The sequence below is a fragment of the Quercus robur genome, chromosome 2 (assembly GCF_932294415.1).
Source record: "Quercus robur chromosome 2, dhQueRobu3.1, whole genome shotgun sequence".
Lineage (NCBI taxonomy): Eukaryota > Viridiplantae > Streptophyta > Magnoliopsida > Fagales > Fagaceae > Quercus > Quercus robur.
The window spans coordinates 58,538,409-58,550,897 of NC_065535.1; the positions used below are offsets into that span (position 1 = coordinate 58,538,409).

At 37.9% G+C, this 12,489-nt stretch overlaps 2 protein-coding genes across 2 annotated transcripts; both read right to left on the reverse strand.

Annotated features, from left to right (window-relative positions):
• Positions 1-2,674: 2,674 nt before the first annotated feature.
• LOC126714198 (EPIDERMAL PATTERNING FACTOR-like protein 3) lies at positions 2,675-4,178 on the reverse strand. Its single transcript, XM_050414233.1, has 3 exons — positions 3,729-4,178; positions 3,341-3,384; positions 2,675-3,088 (listed from the first exon to the last, which is right to left on the reverse strand). The coding sequence occupies exons 1-3, from the start codon at positions 3,832-3,834 to the stop codon at positions 2,882-2,884; spliced, it is 357 nt and encodes a 118-aa protein (XP_050270190.1). The 5' UTR covers positions 3,835-4,178; the 3' UTR covers positions 2,675-2,881.
• A 5,643-nt stretch (positions 4,179-9,821) lies between these two features.
• On the reverse strand, positions 9,822-10,565 carry LOC126701301 (uncharacterized). Its single transcript, XM_050399407.1, has one exon. It carries the CDS (start codon positions 10,563-10,565, stop codon positions 9,822-9,824), a length of 744 nt encoding a protein of 247 aa, XP_050255364.1.
• Positions 10,566-12,489: the final 1,924 nt, after the last annotated feature.

The window sequence follows — 12,489 nt, forward strand, 5'->3', positions numbered from 1 at the left end:
GTTTATTAATTAAAGATTATGTTGGAAGCCTATATTATTTGCACCTTCAAAGTGTTTGACAATGTTTGAACCAAATTTTTCATCAATTAGGAAGAATTGGATAAAAAAAAACTTAGAAAAGCTTTTTCTCTTTTTTGTGAATAAGTTTTTTTTACTTTTGTTTTGTGTCTGGTGGAGGTGATCTTGCGGCTGTCTATTCTTCCAGGCCCTATGAGATTTTACATGACTTTCATTGGCGATGGAGTAGTACTTTACAATATATAGGATAACTACAAGTATTGTGGTAAGTGTGCTAACTTTTTGTGTGGTTCAAAGATGCTATGTTAGGTTGTCTCACATCAGAAGTAGCTTATTGCATTTGTTGTACAAGTTTTCAATTCCTTTTGTGTGGATATTTTTTCACAGCTATGGAGTAAGGTATATGCACTATATGTTATCTTATGTTTTCTCTTATGGTGTTATGCTTCTTTGTTTATTAATTAAAGATTATGTTGGAAGCCTATATTATTTGCACCTTCAAAGTGTTTGACAATGTTTGAACCAAATTTTTCATCAATTAGGAAGAATTGGATAAAAAAAAACTTAGAAAAGCTTTCCATCCTTACTGAAATTGTCTCGCAATAATGACTTTTTGTTTTTGTTTTGTTTTTATAATTTGTAGGTTCTGAATCTTTTGATTTTAAATTTATTGTCTTTTGAAAGTTTGACCATCTAAATTTTTGGGTTCAATTTTTTGCAATATTTGAAACAGTTTAGCAAATTTCAACTGTTATAACTATGGATTATTCTCTTGAAGGTAACCTATCTTTCTCTTATATTTTCTCTATTTGGTAGTGTAGTTGCACGATTTTCCTGGTCCAAACCCTATTGATCAGGCCTTGGCCCGAGGCACAACACACAATAAATATTTGTAGAGGATGGGTCAAAGAACCCAGCCTCAGTGAGCTTAGTCGGTCTGATGCATGGACAATATTATTGCAGGAATAAAAACACAAGAATTGATATATAACAGAAGATTCTATTTCCTGAGTGCCGAATACATTTCTTCGTCCCCCTCTTTGAGGGACTCCACTACATTATATAGCTCTCTCATTCTTATCTAAACCTTACACTTGTTGATCATCTAAGCCCCCACTTGAGCACCTGTCCTATCAGACACCCTTATCACTCCCTTGTGAGTTGCAGTGGCCAAGGTAGTACTGTTCAGGGGTCTTTTCCTCATTAATGCGGCCAAGAGGGTGGTTGTGACATATTTAATGTGGTGGTGACAGCTTTTCATGAGATATTTTGGGTTTTATTCTTTTTTATATGCTTGGAGGATGAACTGCAATGGTTGGGGCGAGCTCTTCGTCCGAACTTCGTAATGTCCGAGGAGGAGTTACTCCTCGGACAGGTTTCTTTTACCACAATTGGGCTTGAATAAGGTTTTGGCTGTGACTTCTCCTCGGACAGGATGCTTCTCGGACGGGCCCGTAGTTTGACTAGCCCATTATTTTGGACCGGGCCCCACAGGTAGCCATATATATAAATATATATTTTTTTTCCCTTTCGGTCGTTTTAACACTAGAATTTTTTAGTTATTTTTTTTCAATATCTAAATTTGTTAGCTAGATTTTTTGCAACCCATTGCATGTTCAGGCAATGACTTATTCATCAAATTGTAACTCAAAAAAATAGGAGCAATTCACGCAATAGTATAGTTTCATAATCAATTTAAAATTTTATAAAATTATTTTAGTTTATTATAAATAGGTAAGATCTCGTGCATTGCACGGGTTTCCGACTAGTTTAATTAATAGCGTAAAGTGATGGGACTCTAATAACACCAAGTATTATGAAAAAAGTTATAAAAAATCATTTAAAAAAAATATCATGTCTTTAATATTCCCTATATTTAAAAGTCCTACCAAAAAGTTGTTAAAATATTATTATGTCCTTAGCATTATTCTGTTTTTTCCAAAAACTTGTAATTCAATTAGTCTGTATTTTTTTGTGCTTTCAATAAAAACATCCAGAGTTCAAATCACCCCCTTGATTATAGAATTATTATTAAAAAAGGAAAATTACTTCCAAACCGTTTGAAGATAAAAATTTTCAACCCACTACATGACAATGTACTTTTAGTCACATGATTTATTAATAAGTCATATGACTTATTTAAGTATGTGGATGACTGTTCGAGCCACACGTAATGGATTTGAGGAGATTTTTCTAATGGTTTTCCTAATTATAGAATTTTTAAAATAAAAAATTATTTCCAAACCTTTTGAAGATAAATTTTTCCAATCTACTACATGACAATGTACTTTTAGTTACATAATTTATTAATAAGTCATATGACTCATTTAAATACATGGATGGTTTTCCAAGTCACATGGGTTTTAAGAGATTTTTCTAAATAGATTTGAAGCAAAACTTTGTTTAAAAATAGACTAAGACTGACTATACAATATTTTCCATAAAGTAAAGCTAGTACATATATAGTTTTAAGAAATCACTTTAAGAATGAGCTACATTTTATTTTATTTTTTATTTTTTTTTATAAATTTACTATGATCATATGGTGCCCAATAGAGATGGTTTTTGGTGAAGGTAGAATTTGATCATTGTGTGACAATCAAGGTTCTATGATGGGACTTACCTAATTTCTAGTCTGACAATAAGGTAATTAGAATTCAAGAAAACGGGTTACATTTCATTCAAACACAGAGACAGAGTGAAGATAGATTTAAAAATATTAAAACTTGCAGATATTCCAAACTCCAACCAAAAGCTTTAATCCTCCAAAATTCCTCTTCCTCAGCATCACATTCTCAACAAAAAGTAGAAATGAGTCGGAGTCTTTTCTGTACATGAGCCTTTGAACTAAAACCATTCATTTTTAAGGATTAAAGAAAGATGTGCCACACTTGCATTTCCATCCTTCAGGCTCATAATTGGCATATTGAACTCCAATCTGATCAGTGGCTGTGGGTGTTTGAATAGGATCACAAGGTATGCAGCCTTCACATTTGTGCTGACAGTTTGGTGGTCTTGACCCCAGCCTACTCAGCCACATGTATGTCTTTTCATTCCCATTTTCAAGTCCCTGGGAAAAAAAAAAATCAATCAATGAGACATAGCAACTGACAAAATTCATAAGTACTTCCGGAATACAAAGAAATTGTGCTCCTTCCTTTCATATTCATGGTAGACCTTACCATGAATTTAATGAGTAAATTTCGCCATGAATGTGAAAGGAGGGAGATGCATTTTCCGTGGTGGTTTGGAGTATCCAAGAATTACTATACCAACATAATCCCATTTTGTGAGTGTGTGTGTACGAGAGAGAGAGAGAGACCTGTTTTGAGTCATGGGCAGCTTGTGTGAAATGTGGATTTTGGCCTGTTTACATGGAAGTATATAAAATAAGTAATATAGTAGTGGGAGCTGATTTAATTTCACCAAAAAAATAAAACAGAAATAGGCAAGATCACGAGGAGAAAGTTATGTGAAATCAAACACTTGAAGTCAAATGAATACATGCAATGCTTTTCCTAACACCAAAAGTAAAAAGTTAATTCAAGAAAAGTTAGAAAGAACAAACTACAAAGAAGCATTTTCTTTCTGTGGGGGGAAAAGTTGAAGTAGGAATCTGAAAAAGAAAAAAGAATATGCTAATAATAAAGAGCGAATCAGACAAATGTTGTACAGAGAGACATGTATGTAAAGGGGCATGAACAGCGAACCTTGTAGAAGAGCAGCATCATATGATTCCAGAGGCCTGCTTGTTACAGAAATACAGGACATTATCTGCATAATAGCTATTAGGGAATAGGACATTCTTTTCTTCATCTTTCTTTCAGAGTCTAAATTAGTTCCAAATGATGATGACCTTTGGGCTTTTAGGCCTTTGCGTGTATGTATGTGTTTGAGAGAGAGAGATGGGTTTGAGTCACTCACTTCAAGAAGACAAAACAAACACACTGAGAGGAGAGATTTTTGCTTCTCAAGGCTTCACTCTTTATCTTACTGTCAATGACGAGAGGTTTTGCTTCTCAAGCAAGTGAAGTGACTACTATGCCTTGTCAAACAGCATAGAATGCAAATGCATTTCTGTCTCTTTTGTGACAAACTCACCTAGAAACTGTATGATAAACAAAGGTGTAGTACTGTTTGTGTCATATATGCCTAGGAGAATAGCTTCCCAAACTATTTATCAAAAAAAAAAAAAAAAAAGAATAGCTTCCCAACCCAAAGCTTTTTAATTATCCTCCAGTAGCCAGTCAGCAATAACCTTCGGAATTTAATAAAAATCCTTAGGCAGCCTAGGTAGACCAGGGGGTCCCCTTCTTGCAAAGAAAACTCTTCTTGGAGTTTTGGACATTTCCACTTTATTGTTTTTACTCTTTTTTTTTCTTCCCTCCTAACCAGGTAACTCAAATAAATATATCAAACAAATTGAGGACTAGTTTGTCAGACCTTACAAATAATTTATAAAATATATAGTTTGTCAGACCTGAATTCTAATTTATTTAGCTTAGGTACAATTTTTGAAAACTTTTGGATATAATTATATTCTGAATATGTTTTTTAAACCCAATAAATCAACAAAAATAAACACTTACAAACAATCACTCTTGAAGGAAGCAGTGGGATTGTCATTAAGTGATTGATAATTAAATATTGTACTTTTGATTGGGTCAAATCGTACAGGTCCGATGGGGAAACACACAGCCAATCTGCTGAATCCTGATGACTCTCTTGATCAGGAACATCCATATGAGTGGGCCAAGAAGATGGATAGTGTTGATTACACAATGGTAAATATTGGCAATCCTTTGATGACGTTGATTACGCAGCAGTGCAACCATTTTCAAATATTTTTTTTACCAAAGCTAATTAGATACACTCAAGTACTATTTTGGTAAAAGTAGAAATTTCGTTGACCAGCTCAGGAAAAAAAAAAAAAAAAAAAATCCTCGTTGACCATTGTCACAGCAGTACTATTTTGAAGGAAATAACTACGGAGAACATTAATAAATTTCTGAGCGTTTTGCAACTTTGACAAGACGGTAGGTTACGCAACTAGTGGTGCTCAGGATTTGGATCCCATCTCGCTCCCATCTCATGAGTCATTCCTGTCCACCAACCAACCAACCATCCATGAGCCAAGCTTCAGCTTCCAAAAGCATTGTCAACCATTTGCTATTGTTCATTATTTTATAAAAAAAATAATAATAAAAAGGAATTGCTATATGTATTATATTTGATGCTATTGTTACGGGTTGCTGAGCTTTAAAATTAGCCATCAAAAGAATAATGACAAAATTTAGTTACAAAATTTATTGTAATTTAAGATTACAATCTTATTCAATAAAATAAATATTACTATATATTTTGAAAATTTAGAGTCAGAATAATAGTTTTTGTTGTTTAAACAATACATCATGTATTTCTACAACATTTTTTCACTCATACGTATTTTCACAACACTTAAATAAAGTTATTAAAAGAACATTATTAAAGGAGCCCTTAACCGTTGAATTGCATGTTTTTATGCTCTTAATATACATGTCAAATTTTGTGTTAATTGAATATTATTTATTATGTGATCTATAAACTTAAATTTTATGCAGAATTTTATATTATAAAAACTTGCAATTTAAATAATTTATTAATGGTATAGCTATTGATATTTAATTTTCTAAAAAATTTGCAAATATAAGGAATATAAGAAGAAGATGTAATCTAATAGTGGATTTGTTAAAATTTACCTCCAATAAAAAGATATTGAATAAGATCGTAACTTTAAGTTACAACTAATTTTGTAACTAAACTTTGTCTAAATAACAATCACACACAAAAACACAAAAATTTATGTGAAAAACCCTTTTCCTCTTTGAAGGGAAAAATCACATGACAAACTTCGAATAATTTCACTATTATCAAATCAATTACAATATCTCTTCTGTATGTTTCACAAGAAAAATCTCACGGCTAAAGAAAAATCTCTCTTATTTTTTTTTTGCTTTTACACACACTAATTATCTCTCTCAAAGACGGCAACACTTTGCTCTCTTCTCTTTATTTTCTTCTCCGCTTACAGCTCTTTCTCTAGGCTGTCTTCTTTCTTTAAGTGGCTCCCTCTTAACTACTCTCTCAAATCTCTTGTGCTGCACCTTTTTCTGCTATCCTTATGCGGCACAATCTATCTCTTTTTATTTTGTGTAGTTGTTCAATATGCAGCACCCACATGCTTTTTATATACAAAAAAGCTTCAGCCGCGTTAGTCTTCTTTTCCTAGCAAAACATGAATTCCTAACATGACTTAAGTTAGGACTCTTTTGGCTAACACGCTGATTAAATGAGCTTTCACATGCAATCCCCTATTTGTAATAGGATCAGTATTCTTTTTTTTTTTTGGTTAAGAGGAATTTTTATTAACAAAAAAACTAAAGCTGAAGCAGAGAAACAGGGCAAAGCCTATTCATGTACAAGCCTTTGGAATCAAACTCCAACAAAATTGATATGTCCACAGGAGGACTTTCAAAAACAGTAAAACCATCTTCTTGAAGACCTCCCATCCTAGCTAGAGCATCCGCACAGCGGTTTGCTTCCCGGAAACAATGCTTGAAACGAACTTGAGGAATTTGCTGTATCAAGTGTCTACAATCATCCAAGAGAGCAGAAGCAAAGATATTAGAATAATTGGGATTCACGATAGCATCCACAATAGACTTTGCATCCAACTCTACATCTACTGCTAAAATGCTGCGATCTACACATAGACTAAGCCCGTCTCTAAGAGCCCATAGCTCAGCCAGAAAGCTTGTTGTAATTCCTATTTTTCGAGCAAACCCAGCTACCCAGCCACCTTCTTCATTGCGAATCAGACCCCCTCCCCCTGCCAAACCCGGATTTCCAAGGGAAGAACCATTTGTGTTCAACTTTAACCAACCTGCTATTGGTTTAGACCATCGAATAGGCCTAACAATTTTGACAACGGGCTCCTTGGCTGGAGCAGCATAGAAGTAGTACTCAAAAGCCCTTTGGACTATTTCCTTAGCCAAGTGAGGGTTCGACCCAAGGCTCCTGAAGACCAAGTGATTTCTGCGCTTCCAGATTAACCAAACAGTAAAAAGAAATTGAATACTCCAAGGAATGAGCAGCTGACCTGTGGGTTTCTTGTTAGTACTATTGATTTTTAACCACTCCTGAATGTCTCTTTCAAAGAAAAGATTGTCCACATCATGCACTCCCAACTGACTCCAGATAAGCTTCACAACTTCGCAATCCCTTAGAGCATGCAAAATGGACTCATTGGTTGAATGGCACAAGGGGCAGGAGTTCTCAAGAACAATTCCCATTGTAAGGAGACAATCTTTTACTCCTATACTATTATGTAAACAAAGCCAAACAAAAGATTGAATTCTGGGCAGAATCTTTACTTTCCAAATCCAGCTTCCCTCAAACTGAGCACTATTTCCCACTATAGTAGCTAACTTATAGGCAGACCCAATATTGAAAGAACCATGCTCTGAATCTATCCAAGTTAATTTATCCCCTCCTCTCGAAGCCAAAGCAACCGGAATTGCCTGAAGCTCAAGTTTTGTTGGCTCCGAAAACACAAAGGGAATTTTTGACCAATCCCATCCACCAACAGAGACAACATCCTTCACTCTTAGGTCCATTGCTTCTCGGGGCAGGGGGCCCTGAATGGCTTGCCGGAGAGAGCCCATCTTGGTCCAGCTATCATTCCAAAGGCTAAGGCTACTTTCCCTTCCAATGGTCCATCTAACTCCTTTTTGAAACACCTCAGCTCCCTTTTTCATTGCAGCCCACACCCTAGAGCAAGGCAATCTGTCTCTATTACTTGAATTAATTCTTCTAGTGCTACAATATTTGCCTTTAAGAACCTGAGCCCATAAAGATCTTCCTTCTAACTGATATCTCCAATTAAGTTTTGCTAGAAGGGCCAAATTCTTTCCCTTAGCCAACTGGATCCCTAAACCACCCTCTTCTTAAGTCTTCGTAACCTTTTCCCAATTCACCTAATGAGTCTTCTTTGCTGTTTCCGAGGAGCCCCACAGAAAATTCCTATTAACTCTATCAATTCCCTCAGAAATTTTTCCAGGTAAATAAGCACATTGCATGACATAATTAGGGATAGTAGAGGATACATGCTTAACTAAAACAGCTCTACCTGCCAAAGAAAGGAGATTTGCCTTCCAACCTGAAAGCTTCTGCTTAACCCGATCCAAAACAAAGTTGAAATCATTAGCTGAAGGGCCAGAATGTTTTATGAGAATGCCGAGATATTTTCCAATATTTGGGGTAGATTGGAAGCCCAAAATATTACACATAGAAGCTCTCATGTCCCTGTCCACATTTGGCGAGAAATAAACTCTGGATTTCGCCTCACTAACTGTTTGCCCAGATCGATTACAGAACTCATCTAACACCTCACAGACAATGGTGCAATTGTCATGGTCAGCCCTAGCAAAAAGAACTAGATCATCTGCAAAGAAAAGGTGAGAGAAAGCCAATCCTCCCCTAGCTGATTTCACAGGATTCCAACTCTTAGAGCTACACTTTGCTTCAATGAGGTGGCCAAGAAATTCCATACATATGATGAAGATGTACGGAGATAAAGGGTCTCCTTGCCTAATTCCTCTAGAAGGAAAGATTTGATCCAACCTAGCTCCATTTAATAAAATAGTGGTGTTAACCGAAGAAATACAGCTCATGATAAGCTTAATGAGCCCTTGAGGAAGATTTATTTTGGTAAGCATCTCCCTAATGAAGCTCCACTCGAGCTTGTCATAGGCTTTCTCTAAATCTATTTTGATTGCCATATACCCAACCTTGCCCTTCTTTCTACTCACAGAGTGGATAAGCTCTTAAACTAAGATGGCATTGTCCGTACCCCTTCTACCCGGAATGAAAGCAGTCTGGAGAGGAGAAATAACTTGGTCAAGCAGCGGTCTCAATCTTGCAACTATTACTTTCGACACAATCTTATACATCGTGTTGCAAAGACTAATTGGGCGGTAGTTGTTTAAGGTTTCCGGGCCAGGAATTTTGGGGATGAGAGAGATGAGGGTACTGTTTAAGAATTTCGGAACTTCTTTCAACATAAAAACCTTCTTAACTTCCTCCATGACAGACCTGCCTACTACAAGCCAAAACCGCTGGAAAAATCCAGCATGAAGACCATCAGGCCCAGGGGCCTTAAAGGCTTTCAAGGACCAAAAACCTGCTCTAATTTCCTCATCGGTAACCTTTGCATCAAGGCTGTCCCGATCCTCATCCGTGATGCAAGCATGCCAGGTGTTATCAGACTGAATAAGACGAGGAGCGAAACAAAGTGACATACTGTACAACTTAGCAAACCCATTACGAATCACCTCCTTCACCTCATTCTCATCATGCACCCATTCTCCAGTGGTAGACATGATAGCACTAATAGTGTTTCTCTTCCTTCGTACTAAAGTAGAGATATGGTAGAAGGAAGTGTTACGATCACCAAACATCATCCAGTTCACTCTAGATTTCAAAGCCCAAAGTTCCTCCTCTTGGCTAAGAACACAAGCCAGATCAGCTTAGAGTTGCCTTTCCAAAATAACTAGATTATGAGACGGCCTAATAGCTAAGCTTCTCTGAGTTCCATCCAACCTAGCCATAATCCTTCTCTTTTTTGCAAAGATATTACCAAAATGAACTTTATTCCATTCTGAAGCATCCCGAGAAAATTTAGAAATGGCACCCTGGAGGTGAGAACCTTGACTCCAGGATTGCTGGACAACCCTAGGAAAGGAAGGGTCTGAAAGCCAGAAGCTCTAGAACTTGAAAGACACATTAGGCTTAGACCACACAGCAGGACTGGTTTCCAAAAGAACCGGATAGTGGTCCGAGTGACAACGAGTAAGATGGGAAACCTTAGCTTCAGGATAAAGAGTACACCAACTAGAGTTTACAAAAAATCTATCTATTCTTTCTTGGATGAGAATGTGAGCATCTCTACAATTGGCCCAAGTAAACCTTGAGCCTGAGAACCCCAGGTCTATCATGTTGCATCTATCCAGACAGTCCTTTAAAAGGAGAGACCTCCTAATGCTGACCTCTCTTCCTCCTAACTTATCAGCACTAGAGAGAGGCTCATTAAAATCCCCTGCAATGACCCAGGGCATGCTATACAGCTCCGCAACATTTATAAGATTATTCCACAAAATAGACCTATCAGCAAACCTAGGACTAGCATAAATAGCTGAAAATAACCAGGACAGATTGGAAGTTTGTACCTTAATAGTAACATGAATTTCCTGCTCTGTTTTTTCCATAAGAGAAACTTCTACTTTGTCTGAATTCCAAAGAAGCCATAATCCCCCCGTACAGCCAATCGTATTCGTATGAATCGCTCCATCAAAAGACAATCTATCTGTAATGCCTTTTGCTCTCTCCCCTCCCAAACGAGTTTCCATAACCACAAAAACTGCCGGATCATGAACACGAGCCAAATCCTTAATATGACTTTGAAAATTGGGTTTTAACGCACCCCTGCTATTCCAGATGATGTAGTTCATTATTAACAAAACAAAGAAAATCGGACAAACACCAAGCAGAGACAAACACTTATCAGTAAGAAATAGAAGCATGACCTCCTTCCTCAAGCTCCATACACTCTGTATCAGCAACTCCATGCTCTGCCCCTCCCATGAGCACCACATCACACTCCTTTGAAACATTCCCAACCAGCTCACTTGCTGACTCCCCGGTGGCTTCACTATACAGCATTTGACCATCAACACCGCCATCAATATTGCTGGTACCACGAAACCCAGCGCCTCCATCATCACACTCCTCTCCGCCACAGCTTCCTTTAAATACAAAGCCCACCTCCGGCCTAGTCGTGATTGAAGGCAGCGGCTTCCTTCCCCGATCTGACTTACTCATGCTCACAACCTGATGTCGATTTGCTTGAGGAAGACAACTCACGGACTGATTTTCAGAGAAAATATTTTGGAAGCTACTAGAGCTGGTCTGAGTGTTAACAACTTGAGCCTTAGCACGTGCTAAGGCTTTTTTACTTTTGACCGAAATTCTGTGGTCCACATAACTCAAACGGCCATCGTTTCCTACGCCCACTTCAAGAACCTTTGGGCTTCTTTCCAACACAACATGGGCTTGATGAAGAGCATGACTACTTGCTAGAGGACCATCATTTGCTATAGGGGCTTCTGTGTTGGGCTTCGATGGCACTAACTTCCTTTTGAACTCCCTAGCCGGCCCATCACTGGCCTTAAATTTTTCCACCACGTTGCTGAATCTCACTTCATTCACATTCTTCCGCAACTCATGCTTTAGTCGACCGTTATCCATACCATTGTAGGCCCCTCCACTCCTCTGGAGCTTAGTCCCATTCTTCCTACGTGATACAATAGTCCAAGATCCGTATGTACCTGTTTGTACCTCCTCACGCTCACTCCCATGCATGATCCTGCTGGACTCCACCTCAGGCACCACATTGTCAAGCACACGCACCTCGCATGGATGGTCATTTGCATTCCCATTCTCCTTCATTCCAGATGCCGGCGGCGATGACTCAGCTCGGATTGTATACGGGCAATTTTCTTTACGGTGGCCAATTCTTCCACAAGAAAAACATAGACTCTGTAATCCTTCATAACAGATGTTTTGCTCGCATTTTCCGATTAACACTGCATTGGGCAGTGGTTTATTCACATACACTTGAACACAAATCCTCGCATATCTCCCTCTCATTTCCATAGCAGTGTGTGAGTCTACCCGCAAGACATTACCGATGGATTTTCCAATATGAATGAGAGCCTCAAGATTATAATATTCAATTGGTAGCTCCTTTAGCCGTATCCAAACAGCTATGGATGTGACGTTCGCCGACGCCGGTCGAAAATCTGGTTCCCAAGGTCTAATGGAGAGAAAGTTTTCCCCAATGAACCAAGGACCTTTTCTAAGAATGGCTTCATAATCGTCTTTCAAAGAAAACCGAGTAAGATAGAAACCATGCTCCAAATCAACGCAGTCAAACCTTCCAGCCGGTTTCCATAAAGAAAGAAGCCTATTGTGCATAAAGTTGAGCCCCACCGATCTGCTATACACCTTAACTATAAGAGCTTTTGACCATGGCGTTCGGATGCGCTTCTTAAAATCACCTGAGAACTTGACAACAACAAGCCCCTCATGCAGGTTCTCTACTTCTTCGTCCAAATCCACTTCATCTTCCATGAGCTCACCAAAGCAAAAAGCCTTTGTGAAAGCACCAGGAATTTCTCCTATAAGCTTATCTTTGAATGTAGCTGATCCGTTCCAAGGCCCTTGACCATGGTTCGAAGATGACGGACTTGACCCCATTTTTTCCCTAAACCCAGCATGCTTTACGTCTTTTACTTTTTTGTTGCTACGAGCTAACTCATCTTGTTCTTCTTGCGAAAGTGACAGAGGAGGAGAACTCATTTCTTTGACAACTGT